Raw genomic sequence first — 27,110 nt, 5'->3', positions numbered from 1 at the left:
GACCATATACCGCCTTGGAAAATGCCCAATGGGCATTTTCCTCGCGATGTCGGGAAACGCTCACTTAATTGTCATTGCGAAAGGTGTCTCGTGCTCGTAGCGATAAATAAATTAATCACGAGGCAGAATAAACATTATTTTTTAAATCTTGCCACTTATACAAAAATGACGACAGATAAGACAGTAGCAACTAAGATCAACCGAAGGACATCTTTTAAAATATGTAAGTTAATCCTTTTTTATAATTATAAACGAATGAAATCGTATATTACAAAATATTCATGTCATAGATATATGTATTATTTATAACAATTGTTCAATCTGATTTTTTTAAAATTATATTAATAAAAGGAGGGTTGTATATAATTTTTGTTCCAGGTACTGAAGTACTGCGACCACTTGCACGGAAAATGGTACTTCTCCGAGGTCCGCGCGATCTTCTCGCGGCGTTATCTGCTGCAAAATGTGGCCATCGAGATCTTCCTCGCCAGCAGAAGTAAGTGCCGGCAATTCCTCTTGTTTTGTTCGTCCTCAATCAGTGCGCCGCTCTCGGACGAGAGCGCGCGCTCAGCGCATTCTGTTTCTTGTCGACTCCCCGAGTCCCTTTCGCGTTATTTCGCGCGATGCGATCTAATTCGGCGAACGAGCGGCGCGACGGAATTCCGAACTCGCCGCAAGGTGTTGCGCGCCGCGCGCGTTAGTTTTTACACAATAAATATCTCGCCCGCATTACGGTATGTCTCTTTTTAAAATCAATTCGTTATTCAATCCCGCGGGCACACCTGCCGCCGTTACTGATGCACTTTATCCCGCAGCGTCACGTCGCAATCGTAACTTAACTTTCCGCAAGCACGGTGGTGTCATTTTTTAATCGAGAATCAATGTAAAACCGCCGCGCCGCGTTGATTAAATTACATCGATTTCGCATTAGAAATCGAAATTGTATTATATTAATGCGGACTCTCTCATCATCGCGCTCGCATAATTACTGATAATGACGTTTAACGATTATTCGTCCTTTGTTCAATCCGTGACGGTTTGCCGTGTCCTATATATAACAAACCGCGCGAGAGAATTCAATATTTATACCTGCGCCTCACAGAGTCCACTATCCCGCTGATTATTTCTCCGGGGCGCAGATAAATTCCCAAGGCGTTCCCCGATTCTAATCTGATCCTCTGACTTTCGATGCGTCGCGTCTCGTGAGGAGACGGTTAGCGGTGGAATGTCATCCCTGCGAGGTGCCTTCGCCGTTCATTAAAAAATCACTGGAAACGCACGTTCGTTAGCCGAAAAACGCCGGGGAACACGCGCGCACGGATCGCGTCTCTCCTCTCGCGATAAATCGTCGAACAATAAAAACCGAGGATGAGTTACTTTATAACGGGGCCGCGGCGTAACTTTCGCTCACCGGGGCCGTATATGCTTTACGTTACGGTCGTCCAAAATTACGTGAAGGGACCTCCTCGTTATGGAACGTATAACAGTCCTGCGAGACGGCTCGATCTCTTACGATTACCGCCTCTCGACATGCTATTTACCTTGTGTTCGCTCGCGTAATTTACGCTGTTATCGGACATTGCCGCAAATAAGGGCGGTTTCTGCAACGAAGTGATTGCTGAAGACATCTGCTTGTCTCACTACCGGCGTGCGAATATTAATAATTAGAAGATTAACGCGTATACCAGCAGAAATTAAAAAAAAAAAGTGCGGAGCAGCTGGAGATAATATATGCTACCTCATATACGTAATAAATATACATGCGCATAATAAATAATGTTATAGAAACCGAACGCGTGCGCGCATTGATTAAGAATGTCGATTTACATTGCTTGGGAAGATATTTATACGATATTTATTGAAACTATGAGAATATACTATTTGTTTAGAGAAAAGAGAAAAATCGATTTTAAAATATATGCGCATATATATAATAGGAATATTCGCTATATTTTATTCGTATATACGTATATACGTATATAAGTAAAACGATTGAATTTTTTTCTTTTAATTAAGATGACACGAGCATTTTGCTTTCGTGTACATAGATAGTTCGGTAAATTACTAACTAAGAAGTATTTATGGTAACCATCTCTTCGCACGCTACCCTTTGAACTCTCATCAATGGGAACGTCGCGGGGACGCACTCTGAACGATTGGGTCTCTTTCTCGCTTTCTATCATTTCGCGAGAATAAGCTAATCGATTTTAAAATCTACAAATTTCTCACAAGCCTATAGTCATTGTATAATAAATTAGATACAATTATACTTATTAATTTATCATCACGATCTGATATCTTGATAATATTAGCATAATGATTAAATAGCGATATTCTTGCGGTATTTAAAGGCAATGTTACCGCTTCATCTTTGCCACAATGTCTTCATTAAACCGTAACCCTTATCGATAATCTCATATGTAAATACATGTCTGAAATTGAAGAATTAAATTTCTAAAACAGGAATTAAGAAGTTCTATCTCTCTCGTTCATCATTCGAATGATTGACGTCGACGTATCCTTGAAATCGGACTCGCTTATAATTCACACGCTTTAACACCTTTTTGCCCGCAGCTTCGATCTTGTTTGCGTTCTCGGACCAGGCGACAGTGAAAAAGATGATCAAGGCGCTACCGCGAGTCGGGGTTGGCATCAAGTACGGGATACCCCAAACTAGGTAAGCGATAACCAGCCCAGAGGAAGGAAGCGCTTCTGTCGTTCCACGGAAAGATCTAAGGATCTCGGAATCTACTTCCAAACATGCTCGTCGCATTCCCTCGTTTCTTTGTCCTTTTCGGTTAAACGATTCCAGGGACGGATTCGAAGCGTTTCTTTCTACAGATATTTATCATTTTCAGCGTATATTCCAACTGTAGGAGCACAAATGAATAAGAATGAAAGTATATTTTAATTAGTTACTATCATCAGTAAATCAAATGGAGAAAGAATGATAATGATTTAGCGTCGAGTTGATTCTTGAAAGTGATAATAGATATCAGTTACATCGCGATTAAGTGATAACATTGAAAATTATATCCATGCACAAGTGTCTTTTTACAACACATTTTAATTACTTATGTTTTTACTATTTTCATCATACTTTTCAAAAAGATATCTTCTATTTAACTTATTAATAACTTATATTATTTTTTATTTAGTTGGTATTTTTGGTAAGAAAAATGACGTATTATTTATTAGACGCATATATATATATATATATTACTGTTTTAGTATCTTATATATTATTGTAGATGTCACTGAATTCTAAATTGAAGATATATTAAATAATGAAATTTTGTACATAGCGAAGGTTTTATTAGTTTATAATATATCGCACACATATTATTTTATTGTTTTATCTTAACTCCTTACGCTTTCCTAAGATAAGTATATTTATGACATCTGAAAGGATGAAAGTATATACAATATGAACGAAGTAGGAAAGACAGCAAAGACGCAACATTCGTCCCTGCATAAAGTTCTATGTCTTTCTCGTATTGTGGTGTCGTAAGGACCAAAGAGAGAGAGAGAGAGAGAGAGATTCTCGCAGGATACGAGAAGTCTCCCATAGGTCGGCAAGAGTCGGCGGCAAGAACAGAGGTTCGCGTATATCCGCGCTTCTCGACCCATCCATTACAACGTTCCTATATACGAGATAGCCGGCGAGAAGGATACATCGGCCATAAATATACGACGGCAAACTCTGACGTTTCTCTCTCCGACTGATCTGAGAAGAGAGAAAATTCCGTTTGGCTAACCGAAATAATTCGTTTGGTATATAAAATGCGAATTCGCGTTGTGACGTATGAAGAAACATATATTCATTGACGAGAAAAATTCCTTAATTAATGTTTAATTAGCGTATCGCATTATTCTCGAAGATATATTACAATTATTGTTCGGTTAATTTTAAACAAATTGCATTTTAATATATCAATGAGCTCGTTTAGACAGATTTTTTTATCGCAACTTTAATTATATAGAGGTATGCAATATTAAAAATGTAAATGTCGGAAATGTTAATTTTTTTTATTTACTAAAAATATCTTTCATTAAAATTTGATGTAATAAACATGACGCATTCCATAATATTAGTTTAATAAGAATTGTTTATTATTGTGAATGGACAATGTATTTAAAGAAGATCCGCGAAATCAACTTTAATAGTTTCGCAGAATCATTGAATATTGAATATAAATGTTGACACGCTAAAGTTAAATATAATATAGTTATCTTTTACGCGCCAATGTCTTCAATTGCAATACATTTTTTAATTAGCAGAGGATATATATAGATATATAATTATATAGATTTATAAAAAATATTTTACATTAGAAATATCAAGGATATAACTCCGTAAGACTCGCGCGCGTGTTTGTATCTAAATTTATTAACATACATATAAGCCGATAATAATTAGGCGTTTCTTTAGCATATCAGTTACATGTTAATTTACATACCGACCTTGCCGTGAATATTAATCTACTCCGCAGGGGTAACATGAATAGAATATAGCTATAAAATCGTGTTCTGATCGCATGCACGACTTAAATATGTATATGTAATCATATTTTACGCACATTCATTTTAATTATACATTCATAAATCGTTGAGGAATCTAACAAACAATACATACAAATTTTCATACGAGAGTGTGATTACGTTTCGACGTTTTACGCTTTTGAGAAATGCAGTCGGCATTTTGCCGGTCGCCGATCGTTCTGGAAGTTTTCATGCTCGCATGAAATTTACGCGAGATGAATCCAAGGATTGAATTTATGCGTCCGGTCGTCGTCGTGCACCCTCCTTCAACATCTGAAGGACGAATGCCCGTTAAAGTCTCTCGTATAAATCCTAAATCAGCGATGTTCGCATTCATAAAGACGCACAACGGGCTTTGTGGCGCGAACGCAAAGTGCCGGAATGAGCGCGTCTTGACGTAATTGCTCTTGTGAATTGAGCCCGACCGCCGTCTTAATTGCATATCGAAGCCGATGTACCGCTCGTTTGATTCGGCAATTAAAGCGCGCTGCGCGATGCCGAGAGGTGACACGTCCGCGCAATGTGGCCCACAATCTGATGGCACGTAATTTATCCGTTTTGGCGGCGAATCATAAGTCGTCCGGGCTTGTTTCGATTATAGACACTTCATTGTCAGCGCGTGTAGCTTCAATGCATTTAAGCATAATGTATATGGATATTCTTATTTCCATATACCTATACGCGATCTTTCATACTTCGGTTTAACGAGCAGAGATATGGACGTTTTAAATACTCATGGCAAAAATAGGTTGAGGTAAAATGTTATATTGATACATAAAGTCGTTAATAATATCGTTGACAACCGAGGAACGTTGTAGTCACCGTTATGCAAAAATCGAGCAACCAGAATTGTTTCTTCGACTCGCGTTAGGTATATTAACTGATTGGAGTAAATTAATCGGAGAACGTGTACGATTTGTCGAAAAGTTGTGTTACTTTGTTTTTTATTAGTTACATTTCATATATTAATATATTTTAATTTGAATATGCTATACATAGAAAAAAAGAAATTTCAAATCAACACTAATATGCGCAAGAATATATAATCTTGAAATTAGATTATATTGCGTTAAACGAAGAAAATTTGCTTGAATGAAGTAATTTATATAGTTGAACGAAGTTTTATATAGTTCAATCAAGAAAAAAAATTAAATTAAAAATTCAAAATTCTTATAAGAAAATTATAGATTGTTTTACATATATATACTAGTAACTAGTATATATATAAGTTTTGATTTGGCACTTTTTTTGCTGTGTAGATACTGTAATTAGTATTTTTGCTGTGTAGATACTGTAATTAGTAAACTTCATTTATTTTACAGACGGGCATCGTTGATGTCACCGCGACAGTTGATGAGAAGCTCTAACATGACTCAAAAGTGGCAGCGTAGGGAGATATCCAATTTCGAGTATCTGATGTTTCTGAATACAATCGCTGGTAAGTATACCTTTACTTACTTTAAGATAAATGTAAAACGCGATCGAAATCGACCGGCGCGGCGGTCGGTCGATTCTGACCTGTGCTGTGTATCGATTAGAGAAAGGAGCCGCGGCGAGAATAGCGAAGACGCCGAGGCTTTTTTATGGACGCACACGGGCGGATGGAGTCTGTCGCGGCGCATTAGGGATGTTCTCAATCAGCCCTGTGTTCCGTTAGCTACCCCATGCGAGTAATCCCAACCTTGTGGACCCCGGTAATCCTCTCCCGAGGGACTCACCACCACCCCTCTCCCGCCTCGCGTGGCTGAGGGCGAAATGGAGGCGCGTCTTTGTTTCTCTTCGGTTTAATATCGGCTCCCTCGCGCGCGCGTTCATCGAACCAAATCACGAAACTCGAGACACCGCGCGCCCGCCTCGTGCGCTTTTTAACGAGACACGAGACAGTTCGGACGCCTCTTGACGAGTCACGACGGAATCCAACCGGGCGCATCGTATATCCCGATCACCTTGCCGCAGCCCTTTCATCGAAGCGTATTCTTCTCCACGGACAACATTTACGCGAGATTCAATGATACTTACACGCAATGCGTGCTCGCTCATTGTGCTTTTATTATCGCGCGCGCACGGTAGAACCAATTTATCTTTAATTTCACGGAAGAGAGGATTCAACGGGCACCATTTGTCTTCGATATTACACGCAGGAAGCCTACGGAAGAAACAAACGTATCATCAAACGATTCTCTTCACTTGCCGCGAGGTTCATCGACTCCCCAAGAGCATGCAGTGATCGATCTCTCGCTGCCCTCCTCTCCCCACAGGCCAAGTTCCTTCGATGATAATCGCCGGCGCGCACGATAGTGTTGCGGGCGGCACGCCGATCGTCGTCGCGGCCAATATTAACCGGCCGATCGGCCGCGATTCTTGTAAACGAGTCGGTTATATAGGGACGCACGCTCAAGCTCTCGTCGTAAGTTATATTATACCGCCCGCGTGGGATTTATATGCGCACCCACTCCCGCGGTCGATCGGCCAGCTCGGCTTAATGACGGCGATGAGCACGGACGCGTAATTATTCGCATTTCGGCGCAGTCCGCCGCGATGCCCGGGGGTGGCCGCGCAGCCGCGTATTTACGAGGGTTATATATTAATTGCTCGAATAAATAGCCGTGGGTACCGGGGGCCGCGGCTCTAACGTCGAGAGCAGCGAGAATCATTGGAATCGGAGAGAGAAGAAGAATCGGTACGAAAACGAACCGGTCCGCGCCACGCCGCGCCGTATCGTGCCGCGCCACGCCGCGCCGGTCCACGCTCCCGCATACGATCAGGATTTTATTTGCTCTCCGCGCGTCGGTTTATTAAAAATTAATGACAGCGAATCCAATGTAAATACGATAGCCCGCACCGGCGCGGCGGCGGCGGCGGCGGCGAACCGACCGCGCGTGTACAGGGCGAATCGCGAAGAGCGATCGTCCGAGACGGCGACGATCGACGAATGTTCCTCGCGGGAAATGTCGCGCGTTTCTTGAATATCGGATATTCACTTTCACATTCAGATTCTTATCCATAGTCACATTTTGTCGCCGTCTCCGTATTGTTTCCCGCGGAAAATGATTTGCAACATTTTATGGACCACCCTGTGCAAAATGCGTAGCGGTTCGTAGCCTGCGGCGTGCCGATTGCAACGCAATCTGATCTTAACTCTTCTCAGTATAATTGCTTTGGTCACATCCCGCGGATATCGCGATAATTCAAATCTATTTATATACTTTGCAATCGTGTGTATTTCGCATATCAACTTTATTTGTGCTTGATAAAAAAGAGAAACACATAACATTCACTACTTAAATATTTATTAAAGTGGATGAAAAATGTGGAGCATATAAATATTACGCGGAATATAATGTGATGTACGCGATGGGCATCGCGCACACGCGCGCAAAGAGTATTGATGCACGAGTATCTCCATATATCTGTCGCGTTTATTTCTCAAAATGTATACGGTTCGTTTTATATATACGCCGAACCACGGACCTTTTATCCCAGGTAGTTGCCAACAGGTCGTCGCCTTTGTTTTCGATCGTATCTAGGCTGGTCCTGCTTCGCGGTGAATTATTGCCGAGGACGGCAGCGACACAACGCGATAAAGCGACCGGCCGACCGATCCATTCGTACACAGAACGACTATAATCACGATACACAAACGTAGTGTAAACATCGTTTTACCTCAACCGAAATAAATACTCGACGTCCTAATTTTACGACCCTCTCAATTATCATTAAATTACGCGTTATGTTAAATTTCGAAAAACCGGATTTAGGGAGTAAGACGATACTTTGCGCGCGCGTTCCTTCGACTCTTACATGCGCGCGATGCTCCCGTTGTAGGTACGCCGCAAATTATTACGATCCGTAAACTTTTTTTCCGAATATTGTTCGTATATCTCTTCTGGAACGGGGATAAAATTCGGGGAGAGGAAAGCAAGGGTTAAGGTCTGATGTCTCCCTAAGACGAGAGAAACGAGCGGACACGGTGAATACGTGTGTGCGTTTGTGTCGCGGACATTCCGCTGTCGAGGCGCGTTCCCTGAGCGTTCACTCACGCCGACGCTACCATTAATAATCACTTTGATGCATAACGCGGCCTCGCTATTATTTACGCACAGCCGTCGCTCGCGCGGCGTCCACGATTTACGGTCGTATTGTAGCGACGGTGGGACTTGTGCAGCGGCCGACGACGCGGTACAACTTTTGCCGTTGCATCGCCTTTTTTCGTTGAAGGAATTAAGTATTCGGCGAACTTCTTAGAGACGCGGTCTCACAGCCTCAACAGTTCTTGTCGAAATGCGCTCTAATAAAGGGATGCATTCGCGATAATAATTAACATTTTGACTGCCAAAACCGATTTTAATATTGAGTTCTGAGAGAAACAGAATCGAGAAGTAAATACTGTTGATATAAAATGTGCAGTCATATTATAAAATAAACCATACCGAAAAAATTAACAAATAAATGAAAAATTTATATGTTAAATATTATATATACGTTATTTGGTTATTTTTATTTCATATTATTATATATTTAATAATATAATTTCAGATGAAATAAATAAAGCTCACAAACCGAAATAATAAATATTTTTATCATTGAAACAGATATAAGATATAAGCAGAAAAATAAAAAATGAATAATTTTACTCTTAATAAATCTATATATAGTGTATTATTTTAATATCTTTCTGTTCTTTTTTTGCGGAAATTAACGCATAACTCAAATACGGACGACATGGCAGTCAAAGTGATACATATAACGAGCAGTTAAATGTTTTTTTTTTTTATATCAAAATCGCATATCGGTGTTTTAAACTTCTACTATATTGTATATCACTATTTTGCGTTTGTTAAACGATGCATTGCACTTGCAGATTTAGCACAAGTCGATTGCTTCGGCGAGTTTAACTATCTAATCGCTTCCGTTGCGCTTTATCATGCGAGTGGGAACATTTCGCGTGCTATGACGTCGAATACGGCCGCGAAAGAAAACGAAGTAATCGGAGCGAGGGAGGACGCGCGGTTGACACACACGTGTATCCGTCACGAGGGCGCCGAGTGACAAACTCGCTGACGTGCTTTAATTAGCGACAGGGAAAGAGATTAGAACTCTCAGCCTTTTGGGACCGCGCTGCCGTCACTAATGCATTTCGGGATGGGATTCCATAGGGGGGTTGGGGGGGGGGCACGAGTAAGACCTCTGGGAGTGACAATTTCAGGAGCGATTAGCCGTCACGCTCTGAGTTATGCGCTTACTAAACGGCGCGCCGCGCCCCATTGAGCCGCATGCGGCGCGTTTTTCGTAAAAATAGAATCACGAGCCGCGGCGCGGTCGCGCTCGTGGCCGCTTTCGTCGCCCTTAGCTAACAGCGGGGGTGCGAGATAGACAGGAGTGACCGTGGCTGAGACGCTGGGTCAGAGCGAGGAAAAAAGTAAGTCGGCGATTATCCGCATTAAAAACCAAAAACTGCGATCTTCCCTTGCTATTCTCGGCAGTACGCGTATACGAGGAATATAATTTAAATAACTTACTACCCGTTCCGAGACTTCCTCGGTCTTTTTTTTTTGTGTGGGATACCGAGCGATGATTTAAGGTCATATAAGAGAAAAAAAGCGATACATATACGTGGCCTTAAATTAAAAGACTCCGTTAGGTATTAGTATCATCAGCATCAGAATTTATCGACGATGCGGAACGTGATAAATCAATCAAGAAATAAAATGTTCTTGGTTCTGAAGGAAGTAAATTTGTATCTTTTCAGGCCGCACGTACAATGATTTGAACCAGTATCCTGTATTTCCTTGGGTGTTAACAAACTACGAGACGAAGGAACTCGATCTCAGTTTACCGAGCAATTATCGAGATTTGTCCAAGGTACAAACTTAACGAAATATATTGTATAAATGAGAGACATATATTCTGTTTATCTCATTCTCTTCATATATATAAGTCATATTTGATGATGTTGAATTTTCGAGATATTGCAGCAAACTTTTTAAAATAAACAATTAAAGAATATTTATGTATTTTACAGCCAATTGGCGCGCTGAATCCAAACAGAAGAGCTTACTTCGAGGAGCGCTTCCAGAGCTGGGAACACGACACTATACCGCCCTTCCATTACGGCACGCATTATTCTACGGCAGCCTTCGTTTTAAATTGGATGATACGCGTGGTAAGTCTCTTGTTATTTTGTGAAAATAGCATGCTCGATAGTATTTAACTTTTTTTCGTCCATTTACAGTTAAAAAGCACAGATAATATATCTTTACAACAATTATCATTTAAATACGATAAAAATGGAAAATTTATTTTAATTTGCATTTATCTACATTTATATATTTTTTTCAAACGTATTTATTAAGTAAAAATATTAATTATCCGTCGCGTCATTTTCTTTGTCGAGATTCGAGTGAAATCGAAGTTTAACGCACGATATAAAATCGGGTCTTTATTCGCATAATGGGCGTATAATTAGCTTCCAATCGCTGATTTTTGGTCTTTCCACTTACGGAGCGTGTCCAGTTTGCATCATAAATTTAAACGACACTTTTAGTACTGCGCGCACGCTAATTTGGGGGCGTCGGAACGCCCTCGTGCCAACGACGCCCGCCTTCTCGTTAAATATACACATTTGTTTTCTGCTGCATTTCCTCGTTCACTTGAAATTCAGGGCCTAACTGGAATAAACGTCTTCATCTCCTTCTTTCTTTCTTTCTTTCTTTGTTTTTTTTTCCAGACTAAAGTAGATAATATAATTTATATAGAAACTTTATTTCACTGTAGGTATATGTTATATCTTTGTTGATTGTAACTTAATCTACCGGCAGTTTGTCAATCATTGCTGTAATTCCAATGATATTACCATTGAATTTATGCAATTGGTCTTAAAGCATATTTAAATGAATCTAAAACGCGTTTCAAGTATTCGTATTATTTGGACATATTTAAATTCAAAACAACGACACAACGCACCTAATTGTTTATTCGCCGTACAACGCACTTGCACGATAAAATATTGCATCATAAACAATTTATTGGTCTATATAACCGCTTGCCCCGCCGCGGCCGCGGCGTTTCGTCCGCTTAAGATGCGTTAACGATCCGTTTATAGCATTATCTCGGAGTTCTGCCGTAAAGAAATAGTTTTAGGCCTGGTAGGTATGCAACGCGAGGATTGCGTTCCCAATAGAATGCAAAAATCGGGTTTACGCCCTTATGCGTACACTCGCATTCGTGCCGCGGCACGAAAGTGCATCGATTATGTGTGTGGCCTCTCGCTTTGCATTCGTTCGCCTGTCAACGGAACGGATGACTGACCGAGAGACGAGAGGAGCCTCGCAAGAAACCGCGCGCACAAAGGACCGCCTATAAAGTGTCCCTAAGTGGCGGTTTAGAGTCGAGCCGCATTTTTTTTCTCCGCCCCAACTCACACTCGTCTCTACGTCTCATCCCTATTGACATTCCGCGGGATTTATGTTGCTCCCGTTGCGAAAGGGCCCAACTGGTTGCCCTAAAATGGTTTCTACAAATAAATTATTCTTACAGGAACCGATGACTACTATGTTCCTGGCGTTACAAGGCGGCAAATTCGATCATCCTAACAGACTGTTTTCATCCATCGCGCTCTCGTGGAAGAATTGCCAACGCGATACATCCGACGTGAAGGTTCGTTGCATTTAATTAAGATACTCATAAAATTTACATTCCCGCCACGCCTCGGTGAATATCCATTGTTATCATTGTTACTGCATAAATTTTCGATCGTATACGTCGCTTGATATGTACTAAAGATCGACGGAGCTATAAATTTGCTTTCTCATTAACAGGAGCTGATTCCGGAATTCTTCTTTTTGCCGGAAATGTTAGTGAACAGCAACCGCTACCGTTTGGGTAGGCAAGAGGATGGTAGCGCGGTCGGCGATGTTGAATTACCACCTTGGGCTTCGTCACCCGAAGAGTTTATACGTATAAATCGAATGGTACGGTATTAACTTTTTTAGAATCAACGTTAAGACTTAATATAAGCTTTAAGTTAAAAAAATATTAACATCTACATGCAATAAACACATACACATGTTTTACAATAAGAATTTTTATTAAATTGTATTTTTTTTAGGCACTCGAGTCCGAATTTGTGTCTTGTCAATTACATCAATGGATCGACCTGATATTCGGTTATAAACAGAAAGGTAAGAACAACTTTAAAACAAATTACGATAATTTATAGAATTTATCATAAATTATTGGATATTAAAAACTTATATATATATATATATATATATATATATATATAAGTTATATATATATTCATATAAGTCAATCTCTTATATATATATATATATATATATATATATATATATAAATGTAATTTATTCTTAAATATATATTTTAAATCCATCATATTCGGTATCACGGAGAAATAAAATCTCTGATGATTTTGTCTAAAATGATAAGGTTTTATTGAGATATCTACATCGATCGCAAAATCATTCATGGCGTTCGGTTCGGGCGATACCCCGAAAATTAAATCAATAAATGTTCGCACAATGGCAGGCGCCACTTGCGAGCGCCCAAGGTTGCGCCTTGGGTGTTGGGACAGAGGCGTAGTCGAGTCAAATTAGATTTCCACCGATGTTAATTGCTGATGGCGCCTCTATATCCGGCGCTTCCCCGAAGATGCTGCCTCGGCATCGGGCGCGAGGGAGCGAGGGAAGATGACTGGCGTACGAAAGCGCGCGTATGGAAGGAATTAGTTTTTAGTTAGCTTCCTCTCTTTCTTGGTCCCTGTCCCGGCCAATTAGGCACGTGTGCCGAGTGCGACAATGCGTCCCACCCGTAATATGCAACACGTTTACGTTACGCAGCCGGTAGCACGAAAGTGGAGCCAACCGGAAATACCGAGCACAAGCAATCGTCGAGAGCTCTCTCAGAATCGTTTCCGAAGAATGCACTTTGTCGCGCAGCATGCAGGATCGTAAAATTGTAGCAGAGGGTAACGCGTTAAAGATCTTTGTGTAAAGTTTCGATTACTTTGTTTCTCTCGCAGGCCCGGAAGCCGTACGTGCAACCAACGTTTTCTACTATTTAACGTACGAGGGTAGCGTGGAATTGGACACGATCACCGATCCCATGATGAGGGAAGCTATAGAGAATCAAATTAAAAATTTCGGACAAACGCCGTCGCAACTTTTGATGGAGCCGCATCCTCCGAGAAGTTCAGCGATGCATTTGGTGAGATTATCTCGAGATATACATGGAAAGGTAATTTTACATGCGGTCGTAAAAAAGATTGAGAATATGTTTTTTTCAGTCACCAATGATGTTCTCGAGCATTCCGGATGATGTGTGCATGACCATCAAGTTCCCGTCTAACTCGCCGATCTGTCACATCTCGGCTAACACTTATCCTCAACTGCCACTGCCATCGGTTGTGACGGTAACTACCGGACAGCAGTTCGCTGTTAATCGGTGGAATACCAATTATGCAGGTAAAGTAATTTTCTACACGCACTACTGATACTTAAGTTTATCCTCACCACTTCGCAGTTATTGCAATTTAAACCCTTTTGCAGCCTCCGTGCAATCTCCGAGTTATGCAGATACACCTCAGGCGCAGGCTGCCAATCAGCCATTGTCCATGGATCCTGTTCTTTGTAAGTATACACGTACACGTACAGGTGAAGTAACATTTTTCAAGATGATGTTTTATTGTGCATACCGATTAACAATACTGTGCCGTTATATTTTTATTTTAGCTCAAGCGGCAAATAGCTCGAATTCAACGTTACAACGTCGACATCTAGGCGACAATTTTAGCCAAAAGCTCAAGATTCGTAGCAATTGCTTTGTTACCACTGTGGATAGCCGATTCTTGGTGGCCTGCGGATTTTGGGACAATAGTTTCCGCGTCTTTTCCACCGAAACAGGTGAGTCTTAATATTTCACAATCGATCGCGCTATAAACACGCGATAAATAGATAGTAAATAGATAAGTAATTGTTAGTTTACATGTTTCTTCACATAGTAAAGCTCTATTAAAGAAAAAATTATTATTTGCAGCAAAAATCGTCCAGATAGTGTTCGGTCATTACGGAGTTGTCACTTGCTTATCGCGCAGCGAGTGCAACATTACTTCCGATTGTTACATCGCGTCCGGAAGTGCTGACTGCACTGTCCTCCTCTGGCATTGGAACGCAAGGACACAGACTATCGTCGGTGAGGGTGAAGCACCGGCGCCACGTGCCACCCTTACAGGTCACGAACAGCCTGTGACGGCCGTCGTCATATCTGCCGAATTGGGTTTGGTTGTCTCGGGATCGCATTGTACGTATTACAAGTTGAAAAAAGAATTAATCCTAAGAAAAAGTATAAAAAGATATTTTGATTTGATTGACTAATGCTTTAATTGATTTTTTTACTCTGTAATTATTGTGTAATAATTATAGATATACTGATATATTGAATTTAGAACGTTTGATCTTGAGATAATTTGATTGATTTTTAATATTACGAATACTTCGATACAGACGGCCCAGTACTCGTCCATACTACTTTCGGCGATCTCCTAAGATCGCTCGAAGCACCGAACGGATTTTCGTCTCCCGAGAACATCGCTATGTCCCGCGAGGGCGTCATCGTGGTAAATTACGAACGTGGGCACATAGCGGCTTTCACCATAAACGGAAAACGCCTTCGTCACGAGTCTCACAATGATAATTTACAGGTACTTAACTTTCGCGATTAAATTTAATTTTTTGATAATTTATATACGATTATATTCGTAATATCGTTGTTTATTTCCAGTGTTTACTATTGAGCAGAGACGGCGAATACTTAATGACTGGGGGTGATAAGGGTATCGTAGAAGTTTGGCGAACTTTCAACCTTGCTCTACTTTATGCATTTCCTGCATGCGAAAGCAGCGTGCGTTCCCTCGCACTTGCTCATGATCAAAAGTAAGTAAACTCGACATATATGAATTTAAAAAAATTTTGTTTGGATCTTCAATACGATGACACAATTTGTTCACATAGTTTCTGCTTTAAATTTATATTGTTCTATAATATGCAAGGTTGGATAATAACTGGTTAAATAATTAAAAGTTAAATAAAAAAGTTAAAAGTTAATAATTTTTAACTTAGCTGTAATTAGTTAATTTAAAGTGAGTTAATTTTTAATTTAACTAATTTTTAAACACATAAACTTATTGACTTTTTCTAAATTAAAAATTATTGTTATCTCTCTGAACGCCAATATTTTTTTTCTATGAAATCTTGAACATTGGACAATTAGTAGTTTAGAAAAAGCTCAATGTAATTGTGATGAGCGCGACACTTGCAGTGTCTAAGGATGATAATATAAAAAAACAAAATTTCTTTGTTATTTTATATAAATTTAATTACAAATAAAATATTAAAATAATTTATATTATAAGTATTTTGTTATTTAGAGTAATCAAATTTTAAAAAATTACGACATTCTTATTTAATGTAAATAATGTTTTTAAAAATTAACTTATAATTTAACTCAAGTTAATTTAATCTTAATGCAGTTTTTAACTGAGTTAGTTTTTTGTTCATGCAAATTAACGTAATTCAATTAATTTTATAAGCCATTAACTTTAACTTAACTTACAATTAGTTACAAAAAAAAATTAACTTACCGAACTCTGATAATATGAAGAGTACAAATTACTGCAAATATATTCTATTCTTTACAGGTTTCTTCTAGCTGGTCTGGCAAATGGGTCCATTGTGATATTCCACATCGACTTTAACAGATGGCATCACGAATTCCAGCAGCGTTACTGAAATTACGACTTCCTCTTCGCCTAAGAAGGCACACGAAGAAAAGCGCACCCTATAAGACGAACTCCTGCGCTTAACTTTCCAACTAGTACGACAATTTTGAATTTACATGTAATTCTCGGACAAATGACGCTTTGTTCGTTCGATTTCCCATGGAACATTCACGAGTCTGTCATTTCACGAATGTACGAGGGAGCTATATATTATTTGCGCGATACATTTGTACGGGCCAAGTTCTCGTCAGACTATCCTTAGATTCGCCGCAATTTATGATACGCAAAGTATATTCTATCAGTCGTTTCGGATTAGATGTAATGAGCGGCAATGAAACACGAACGTGGTGCACTGCGAATTTTAAACGTTTAGCAATAAAACTCGCTTTCTTGGCTGCGTGCAGTGCTTCCGTGGAGTAGAAGGTCGAGTGGAGCGTGATACAGAGGGCGAGGTGCAATCAGAGTTCCGCCTGTTTATCCCGCGTAATTGCCGAGTGGACGTCAAATCACGTCGCAAAGTTTGTAAAAAAAAAAAAAAAAACACGAAAGCGTACCGCTCGAAACGCTAGTCAATTAACGAAGACTCGGATCTACTTACGTTCGCGAGTGTTTGCGCGATTTTTTCTCGCGGCGTGGAGAAAATAGGGTACGCTATACCGGGGAAAAAAAAATGACGACCGCCGACACGAAGAACGAAAACCGCGTTAGAGACGAGAGACGGCGGAGCCTGAACATACGTTATTTTTATGCCTGGAACTGCACGTGGATTTGGCCCACGACATTCTAGCATTAAATGTCCAATTGTAAATACGGATATGTAATTCTTCACGTTATACATATATACATACACACGTGCATACACGCGCGCTTGATTCCAATATATTAGAGGGGGCGAGGAGGCGATAGGCGCGTATTATCGCGAGAGGTTTGCATTGTATTCTTCTCAGGCGTATTAATGTCGCTCACGTCGAACTTTTTGGCTAAGCACCTTGTACGTTCAGTTCGGACTACACGCATGCGAACGCACCGCATATCACTGGTATCAGCGGTGCCGGTAGATGTTTTGCGGATAAATACGTTTTCGCTAATCATTCTCCCGGCCGCGGTATCAACCCCCCTACCCCCCGCCGCAGCCGCCGCCGCCGCCGCCGCCGTCGCAACACTTTCTACACCCTGATGTTCGCGTCCTTCGAAAGAGATCCTAATTTTTATCAAAGCCGTCCAGCTTAACTTTTGCGAGGATATTTCTTAGTATTTTCGCACGCGACGTATACTAATCAGCAAAGCAAGTTATTTAGGCTAAAGTATAACATCCCGAAATCATCCTTAACATTCCGCGACTTGTCGAGGATCGCGTTTGTGTGTGAATGTGTCGTCCCTAGGATGACTCGAGTGACGAGATAAAGTAGGATATACGAGAGACGAGAGAAAGAGAGAGAGAGAGAGAGAGTGTGTGAAATGTGAGAGCGAGAGAATGAAGAGAAAAAACAAAGCGGACATACACCTTAACATCCAACAACGATGGGGAAGAAGATGCTTGATCACGCATAAGCGATTAGAATTACTAGCTTGATTTTTTCGTTCGTACGTCATCGTAGAACATGTGATAGTCTTGTAGTGTTACTACAGAGTATTGTCATTCTGAGCCTTGTGTATTTCACGAGCTAGTCTTAGACACAGGACGCCGCATAAGTATAGCTTTCAGTTATTCGTACGTATTTCCGGACGTAGTGTATTGCCGTCAACTTGGTTTTAATCATGTGTAACAAGTAATTACTTAATCTATCTAAGGAGACAGAGAGACGAGAAGAATCGTTTTGTTGTCGTTGCTTCGTAGCCGACGATGATAGATGTATTTCAAGGTTGCCACGACAGTTGTCGAAAAATCTTCGTGTACGAAAGAATGACGGGAGGTGCGAGGGTGCGGGGATTCTCTCGTGTGCGAAAGAACGCGGGACGAAAGTGAGAAAATACATATAAATATAATTTATTCTCGAATTTCTCAGTTGACCGTTACATTTGCTTTGCTTAAAGCGAAACAAACGAAATTTTCAGTTCTAGCAAAGTATGTCAAGTTAGTTGTTAGTAACGGGTTAGCTAAAAAGTGATTTGAAAGAAACTCCGGAATATATTAATACAAGGGTAGTTTTCGAAATCTTCAAAGCGTATATATATATATATATATATATATATATATATATATCCTTAATAATTTAAATAAATTTTTTAATGTGTAAACGATTTTATTGATCATAGTATTGTTCAGTGGTAGGTGCGATGGTAAGGAATAGATTTCCCCGCACCTCGATATACGTGTTCTAGTCAAGATTTACCGTCGAATCGCTGTCGTGAAATCACCTGCGATCCTCAGCATTTAGGTATCGATACACTTAAAAAGATATGCCGTACTGTTTACGTGTAGTTGTATAAAAGTAAAGGCATAGCGCCGTCGTTCTAGCGATCAATCACCTTGGGCTTGCGAGATCACGGTCGTAATATCGATTCTTGCTGTGCAACCGGACGATCAGATGGGCGAGCCGCGCAAATTGATCTCGCCGGTAAACAATTTTTAAATGTATAGGAGAATGTTACGTGTGAAACGTGTTAATAATGGTGTATTTGCCACTCGTTATGGGCGTGCTTCTGCATCGTTCGTGTCGTTTCGTTCGCGCGGAAGAATGAGGGCGTGAATGAGAGAGGAGGGATCCATCACGCGAAGAGGGTGAGGGATGGATACGGGTGAGATGCCGAAGGGTTGAGGGTTGTGTATGGGTGCTTTCAACAATATCGCTAATTTTCTTACGTACGGAAACGAATTTTTATGTCACGCGTGTAAATGTTTACGTGTGTTCTCGATGTATAGGCGCACCTATCGATGCACTTTATTTTCGCTACGCTGAGAAATACGGGAAAGAAAAAACGGGGGAAAAAAGAGAGGCACACGACATTCCATCTGCATTTCCTGCTTTTAGCCGATTTATAATTGCGTTCGTTCATCTATCTGGAGCCGAAGGAGGAAGATAAAATTGGCAAATCGTTCCTTGTTCATAAAAAAATAGTCAAATTAAAGAGAGAGAAAGATGTAGTTAAATTTCGAGATAAAGGAGATAATTTCGACGACGCGTGGTAGCGAATATAATGACGTGTATTCGGCACGCATCTTCGCAATTATTTAATAAGCGCGGAGGCAGCGTAATGGATGAGAATGCATCGAGGTGACGAGAAGTCGCGCAAGAGAAGAGTTTTTATATTTGTTTATAGATGTGTGAGAATGTGCTGCACTCTTTAAGCAAGTTGTTAGTGAATTCCCTCCATATTGCTAATACACATAAAGGAAGTTAACTCAGATCGATTTCTGTCCGTACTTGAACATTCAGTACACGAAAAAAAATAATATTGCTACTATTTTAAATAACGCTAAGTACAATGCTACGAGAGTTTGCCTATATTATTATTACGATTACGATTTATTGTCGTCATTATTATTAATATTATTATTATACGATTGTGGCTACATTAACGTACTTAATATTGACGGCTACCTATAGGAGCATAGATTTGTATATTCGTCGGATAAGGCCCTTAATGTTTGCGTGTTAAGTAATAATTTTACTTATCGACATTACGATTACGAGGCGAAGAAACGTAACGAGAACTGTGCAAAGTTTTATCCGGTTCACCCATGCCGCGAGCTGCCCGTAGAGAAATAACTTACATCTATAGACTAATCGATGCGTCTGTAATGTTTATAAGCGTAATCACGGGCGGGACAGGAGAGAAACAACGCTGCAAAACACACGCGGTTATAACACTCAAGCGCTTACTCATTAGGCTCACGTTTATCTACTTAAAGACACCTGGTTTAAAGTTTCTCAAAAGTTATATTGTAAGAGCGACGCGGGAAAGAGAGAGGGAGAGAGAGAAAGTCAACGTAAGAGCCTGAGAAGCTCAAACGGAACGTGTATCGACGTCTCGGTTCGTAACAAGAGAGAGAGTCGCGGCCAATCGAAAGCTTTCGTCGACGCGTATGATCAGTTTTTTTTACATCACATACGAAAGTCAATATACAATGTAGCCGTAAAGTTGGAGCAGAGCCTCGATCGCGCGGATTCAAAGGGGGCTCGTCGAGCATCAATTTGCACCAATGTTTTGTAAGCACCGACTCGGCTTTTTTTTTCTCCTACCTCGATCTGACGCGACCCGATCTGACACTTAACGTGCGCGGATCACGGTCGAGCTCTTCCAATTTACGGATCACCGTTAACCGCGCAATTACATCTCGTCGAGAATCGAGCCTCTCACCGACTACGGGCGTCTTCGGTGAACATCTTTTCATGAATTGAAGATTGACGCGCGCGCGCGAGAGAGAGTATATGACCAAACGATTGTGTTCCGCGAACAAAATGTAGTTAGTGGCCTAATTGTTTTGCCGGCGGTGTGTGAAAAGCGCGTCCGTGACGGTCTGACGCTCGATCGGTGGATGCAGGATGATTGGGCGCACCGTCGAAAAGAGAGTCTCGACGACACTTGTCTCACAATTGATTTCCGACGAAGCCAAAACCGTAATCACGGGCACCTCGTCGTTGACAGGAGATACGCGGTACAGATTAATTCCCGCCACTTTTAAGGAGTACTACTAGGTAGAAAAGTACTTAATTCGTTGCTACATACCAGTATATATAAGCTCTATCGCTTATTTTATACTTAGAAGTATTGTAATGTTCGATTAGAGGTAAACATAATGGGAAAGTTGTATTTTAGCATAAGGTAGAATAATCTGTAAAGATAAGTAGTCAAATAAATGAAAAGTACATTTGATGTTGCAGACGATCTTTTTTTTTCTTTGTAGCTTTAACTGATATAAACTCGATGTATTTTAAGTGATATTATACAAAATATATTAAAATTGAGCAATTAGGTGGAATTAAAACGTCACAAACTTCCTTGTTACCGATTTATTTATGTTATTTACGATCATAACAGGGAGCACTGGGTGCACTCAAATATACAATATAGATATGTACTCGTTAGAAAAGTATACACATTGTCCATACCGATATTATTGTTATGTTTGCCCATAAATTAATTACGTACGATGTACGTAATTATCGCTTTCATAATTAGAGTAAGTATTAAACGAAGTACTCATCCTTCGAGATTTAGACAGTTACAATACGTTAATTACCAATGTAATTTTTGACGTACACTCATTTGCATGTATTTCGTTTTGTTCATATTCATAAGATAAACACACACGAGAGAGATCCATATATTCATATTTTATAATCCAGTACGCAGTCCATTTACATTTCAAAGCCGATACTTCATCATTCATGGAGTCTGCGACCCAGCGTACGAGGTGAATAAAAGAGAACGTTTAAATTTTTCACTGATGCATATGTAATAAAAACTGAAAGCTTACTTTAGCTTTAGCATTCTGAATCGCATTCTGGAGCAATTTAAATAATTTTGTAACGACATTAATGGAGAGATGACTTTCCGTCGCCATTTTTATGTATAAGTACAGGTTTCTCGTTTAAATACTACTCTCAATATGGAGCGACTGTTCCACTTATTACATGAAGTTATTTGAGAAAGCTCAGTCCTGTGGTAGAATGTTCCACTTGTACGAAAAATACAGTAGGTTTTTTTTCTATGGGCATCGCTGGAATAACGGAATAAATGAAAAATTCTCGAAGATTTAGAAATATATTTCTTACGACTCATAGGCGAAAAAAGGCATATAGTCCAAATTCGAAATATATTGACTCGAAATAGGGGGATAATCTAGAATTACTATAGAGTGCCGACTGAAGTTTCTATATCAAAGCATGTGTGTGGTTAGAACATACTATTAGCTATTAAATATAACACTATACTTCTGCTACATAGCTACTTTGTTGGCACATTTTTTATGTCACTTGTATTATATCACCTCAGTTTTGATATTATATATTCGATTATCTACGGTTTGTGTAACATATATATAATTCTATATATGTATAGATTATACTTTTGTGGTGTATAATTGCCAATTCTTTATGCAACTGACTTAGGGCTTAAGAAACTTAAAAAGTCGCAGAAAAATTTTAATAGAAAGTAAAATAAAGACGTAAATATATATAATTAAAAACATATTTTGCCATTGTATCTCTATTTTATTTCTTATAAAACGTTTTAGGATACTCAATTTCTCGTCTTATTTCCAGAAACACCCATATTTCTTCGGTACTTAGATTCTCTCCACACATTTTGTGTAAACGTCACCGGACAAGTGTTCTTAGAAATATGTCAATAAAGCATAATTCACACAGACCTATCAAAGACATTCACGAATTTGGCCAAATGCAGTTCACCAAAAAATTAAACAGTTTTCTCACCGATCTTAGTTAAACCTCATATTTCCAAAATATTATTTCGATTATATTCTTAAATGCATACACGTATGACGTAAATAATATATTCACAATTCATCGAATTATTAAGAAAACTGCATTTTTTTTGCCTTTTTCCTATACGATATAAATAATTAACTTACACGACGTATATTATTATTTATTATCAAGTTCACAATTGAGTAGTCGCGTTAGTTGCAAACGTACATACGTGTACGAAGCAGCCGCTGATATACGTGGACTCTGGGACCACGTGTGTTACTTTGTACGTATATGTGTGTGTGTGTGTTAATATGCGTATGTGTTTCAGATACATTATCACAAACAGTGCCCATTTGCATCGAGCATTATGTTTAAACATATATCACGTTAATAGAACATTTGCGCAGAAGTGGTAGCGAGCGTGAAATAATAAACGACGCATGGATCCAACGCCTATATTTGTACTACTTTATGACATCTACCGTATTCAATTGCACTCTGCCGTTAATATAATCCGTCTTTCGCCTAAATCTGCCTGCATTCGTCTGTCTCATATCTTTATCCAGGATAAGGCCTTATACTCCTCACTCTTATACGTTCGTCTTCTATAAAAACTTACTTTATCTGACCTCCACGGGTTAATCTAGAACATTTAAGTTACCGTCATGTTCAACATCACGTGTGATAAGGGGAGATTCTACGGGAATATACTGTAAATACAACAATAACCTGAGTTTGAAACGGTGCGGGACCAGCCCGGCACTATCGCGAGCAACAAGTTCGACAAAGACAAAGCAAAACGCAAATTCATCTCGTTTCCGTCACGATCGCCGTCGGATCGTCGGAATTGAGCAAACGCATACTTATGTTTCGCGAGTGATCGATTTTTCGTATTATGGTTTCACGTATCGTTTATTATTTCATGCCTGCTGCACGAGGTAAGATTGCAAAAAGCACAGAATTCGCCTTCCGGCCTTCCTTTGAGACAGAGGTTGTACTTAAGTCAGTCAAGCGATGTGCATTAAATGACGACAGAAGGAGACGATGTCCAAGCCGACGTCCGACAATATTTGCGAGATTCCGTAGTGTTTACTCTCCACCTTTTGTCTTCATCTGCAATGCGAGTTTTGTCAGAAGTGCCGATGAAAATTACTGAACTTTTTATCATCTCGTTTAATATTGATTGATTTTATCATCTCACATCATGCAAGATTTTAAATTTCTAGCGAGAATTTAGAATTTAGTTCTAGACTATTAGCGAACTATTGGCAAACTACTATATAATCTCTAATTATAATTGCAAACTACAATCCGCGCCAAAGAGTTAAACCCACCTGCCGTTTAAGCAGCTCAGGCTTACTGGGAGCGGTTCCGAATCTACGGCTGGAATATGGCCAGATACAGTTTCCATTAATGGATACCATTGTGCCACCGGTTTTCTTGGATTATCTAACATTTCCAACCAGTGATCACGGCCAATTCCGATGAAGCTCGATCCAATCGCGGTGCAGCCCATCAACTCATTCGATCCGATTCTAATATTCGTAAAACATTAAACATTTTGCATTTTTGTCTTAATAATAAAAAAAAATTATGTAAAATTTACTGAAAAACTGTTCTTACCTGTCGTAATCAATTACTTTCACTATAAGACTGACATCTTCGATGTTGTCTGAGGGAACGTCGAAAACAAGTGCCTCGTTGTAGATAGGGTAAAGAGTGTTCTTCTTCACCGTTGTCTTTTTCTTCTTTATTCTTTTGCCTTGGCATAGCAGGTAGACTTTCACATAGGGATCTAATGAGGAAATGAAACATATTCAGTCGATTATAGATAACAATATAATAACATAATTATGATAATAATGGAACTAATAATCAATATGATAATTAAGATAATAGAAAAATAATGTTATATTTTTAATAAGATTTTTTCATTAATATTGTAATCGCAAAAAATTATCTGATCCATTCGGACCTGATTTGCCTGTTATATCCATTCCCTTCAGGTTTCTGGCTTTAACGACGGTTAACGTCAACCGACCTGCCGTTGGTAGATAGCACAACGACAACATCAATTCTCCCAGATCGATCTTCTCCTACAATATTGAAAGGTTAAAGTTGTACATCCGAAACAACCGTAAAAGAAAAAAAAATTAAATCGTTCATCTCACGCAAATTAAGGTACCTGCAAAGCACAAAGGATGTCCATCGTGTATTCGATTTCTTGCTCGAGGTCAGTGCATTCTAAAAGCCCCTTAAGAACAACTTGTCCAATGAGATCGTGACGTGAAAACCGATCAAAGTCGTAAACTGAGAATTGCAGGTAACGTTCCCTCAGTTCTTCATATGATACGCTAATAGAATAAATTACATATCAAGCACTGCGTTTTAATTTCTCTTACGTAATTACGTAATTTAGTACACATAATTGAAACTTAAAAACAAAAAATCTTTCAAGATAAACTTGTAAATTTCTTTACCTAAAAATAAACGTTTCATTGAATATCGGGTTCAAATTTTTTCGATGTACTTTTGTCTGAAACTTCTTTTTCCTATCTGGCAACAGGTATACCTTGACGTACGGATCACTGCTGCCCGTTACATCCTTTATCGGCAATTCGCGAGCTTCCAGAACCTAATATCAGAGAATCAAATATCATTGAATTTGACAGATATTATTATATGAGAATAAAATAACAATTAAACTAATATCGTGCTAAAGAGATGGAGATCGAATAATATTAGTGATTTTAAATGTTATATTATTTTTATCTTGTGACATTTATAGATTTGTATGTGGACAATAGTAAAAAAAAAGTATAGTTATTTAAACAATTGTATAATCGTATTACGTAATAAACAGTATAAAATCTGACTTTCTTTTATAAACAATAGTTTCGAAATGTTACAGTTTTATAAAAATTTACGTAATATAACGCAACGCGGCAAATGGAGCAAAGGTCGATAATAGCACATATTTAAATTTATCTTTGGAGCGTGGTGTGCCGTGCATAATTGATCTTAATGCACTTGAATTCGCCACAGTAATAGCTTAATGTAGCCGGCAGCCGGCATTACCTAATCTACACATTACCGCACGGTTAATTCTAGTACAGGAGGATGTATGTCCATCATAAATGCAATATTGTGATACTACATTATCATTATTCAATATCTCGCGTGCTGAATATAACCCAGGTATATACATATATATATTCAGCTCGCACACAAACGCGATTGAAACGCAAACTCATTTATTCATACACGGAACACGTTATTTTCCAGTCCACGAAAATTTTACACCTCATTTAATACAATTTTGAATTTATTTTGTTTAATATTTTATCAAATATATATTGTTTATTGTAGTTTTTTCTACCTGCCGTGCTACATAATTAAAAAAAATCCGTTATTGTATATAATTTACGATGTATATTTTATCATGCATCTATTTTAATATAACTAAAATTTGCGACAAATCATAAAAAAATGTTGCGCGATACTTACTTTGACAACAAGACCTTCGATTTCCTTGTCATAGCGAAGAGCAAAATGTAATTTTCCAGCGTATTCCATTTCTGTTGTACTGGAGCTTTCCGCGCTCTCTTGTCTCACGAGCTCTTTCTTATACAACTCCGGCTGCACAGTGTTAACAGTTCATATTATATCTCGTAAGTAAAATAAAAAAAATTTTAATTATGCACGCATTTACGTAATGTCAATCAATTTATAAAACAATTAGGGTAACTGGAAATAAATCGGAAAACCGGAATATACGGAACGCGTTAATGTTACACGATAAGCTTGCTTTAAAAGGAATCAAATGACATTGCTGTTTGCATTTCAGCATCCGTCATAATAAAGATACAAATATCGAAATAATGCTCCAAAATACCTTGATAAGACCAAGGCTGGAGTCGCTGCGATTTTCGAAACTGCAAATACTGAATTTAATGTTAGGCAGATCAAGCCGATGCGATAATTGACGTTGGAAGCTTTGATGTCTCATTGGCACGATGGGCAGAGTGGTTTGACGCAGCACCTGATAAAATGTTAACATTGAAATAGCCGCAGAATTTTACAGAACGTTCTACTAATTCGAATTTGTCAACAATACCTTTTTATTCTCTTTCTGCTCTTGAACGTATTCATGGGTAATCGGCTCTGATTGGAGGTCCGGGAGAGAATGGCTGATGCGAATCGCATTTTGCTGAATCTGATCAGTCTCTGTATTCTCGGTATTCTCATGTCGAGTCATGTTCATCAACCATCGCCAAGTGGAAGAGCATTGGAAGCTCACCGCCGCCAGAAGGACCAGGCCAACTAGGGCCACCCCTCCCGCTATCAGAAGCTGATAGAGGAAATTCTCGCTCCATTCCTCTGGAAAAAACAAAACCTCA

The 27,110-nt window shown here is 39.3% G+C and overlaps 2 protein-coding genes across 16 annotated transcripts in view; one reads left to right on the top strand and one right to left on the bottom strand.

The window, feature by feature from the left end:
- The window catches only part of Rg (A kinase anchor protein rugose), a 317,510-nt gene extending 296,352 nt beyond the window's left edge, over positions 1–21,158 (top strand). For all 15 annotated transcript variants that reach the window (XM_077416089.1, XM_077416084.1, XM_077416088.1 and 12 more), the window contains 16 exons: positions 379–496; positions 2,575–2,677; positions 5,865–5,980; positions 10,292–10,404; positions 10,565–10,705; positions 12,079–12,198; positions 12,360–12,512; positions 12,650–12,722; positions 13,580–13,764; positions 13,844–14,021; positions 14,106–14,186; positions 14,289–14,459; positions 14,593–14,856; positions 15,060–15,256; positions 15,337–15,488; positions 16,253–21,158. In XM_077416089.1, the coding sequence (XP_077272215.1) occupies positions 379–496; positions 2,575–2,677; positions 5,865–5,980; positions 10,292–10,404; positions 10,565–10,705; positions 12,079–12,198; positions 12,360–12,512; positions 12,650–12,722; positions 13,580–13,764; positions 13,844–14,021; positions 14,106–14,186; positions 14,289–14,459; positions 14,593–14,856; positions 15,060–15,256; positions 15,337–15,488; positions 16,253–16,343 (2,256 nt within the window). In that variant the 3' untranslated portion in view covers positions 16,344–21,158. The remainder of the gene's footprint in view (positions 1–378; positions 497–2,574; positions 2,678–5,864; positions 5,981–10,291; positions 10,405–10,564; positions 10,706–12,078; positions 12,199–12,359; positions 12,513–12,649; positions 12,723–13,579; positions 13,765–13,843; positions 14,022–14,105; positions 14,187–14,288; positions 14,460–14,592; positions 14,857–15,059; positions 15,257–15,336; positions 15,489–16,252) is intronic.
- Positions 21,159–21,273: 115 nt separating this feature from the next.
- Positions 21,274–27,110, bottom strand: part of LOC143902889 (synaptotagmin-10) — a 31,402-nt gene continuing 25,565 nt past the window's right edge. Inside the window, exons 2-10 of the mRNA XM_077416101.1 lie at positions 26,828–27,090; positions 26,606–26,752; positions 26,218–26,349; positions 25,191–25,345; positions 24,896–25,064; positions 24,686–24,806; positions 24,334–24,505; positions 24,045–24,245; positions 21,274–23,823 (exon numbers count right to left, since the gene is read on the bottom strand). Coding sequence (XP_077272227.1) covers positions 23,820–23,823; positions 24,045–24,245; positions 24,334–24,505; positions 24,686–24,806; positions 24,896–25,064; positions 25,191–25,345; positions 26,218–26,349; positions 26,606–26,752; positions 26,828–27,090 — 1,364 coding nt within the window. The 3' untranslated portion in view covers positions 21,274–23,819. The remainder of the gene's footprint in view (positions 23,824–24,044; positions 24,246–24,333; positions 24,506–24,685; positions 24,807–24,895; positions 25,065–25,190; positions 25,346–26,217; positions 26,350–26,605; positions 26,753–26,827; positions 27,091–27,110) is intronic.

Source organism: Temnothorax americanus, unplaced genomic scaffold (assembly GCF_048541705.1).
Source record: "Temnothorax americanus isolate GAGA-0224 unplaced genomic scaffold, ASM4854170v1 Scaffold41, whole genome shotgun sequence".
Classification (NCBI taxonomy): Eukaryota; Metazoa; Arthropoda; class Insecta; order Hymenoptera; family Formicidae; genus Temnothorax; species Temnothorax americanus.
Note: the sequence above shows the minus strand (reverse complement) of the source record. Positions and strands in the feature narration are given on the sequence as shown.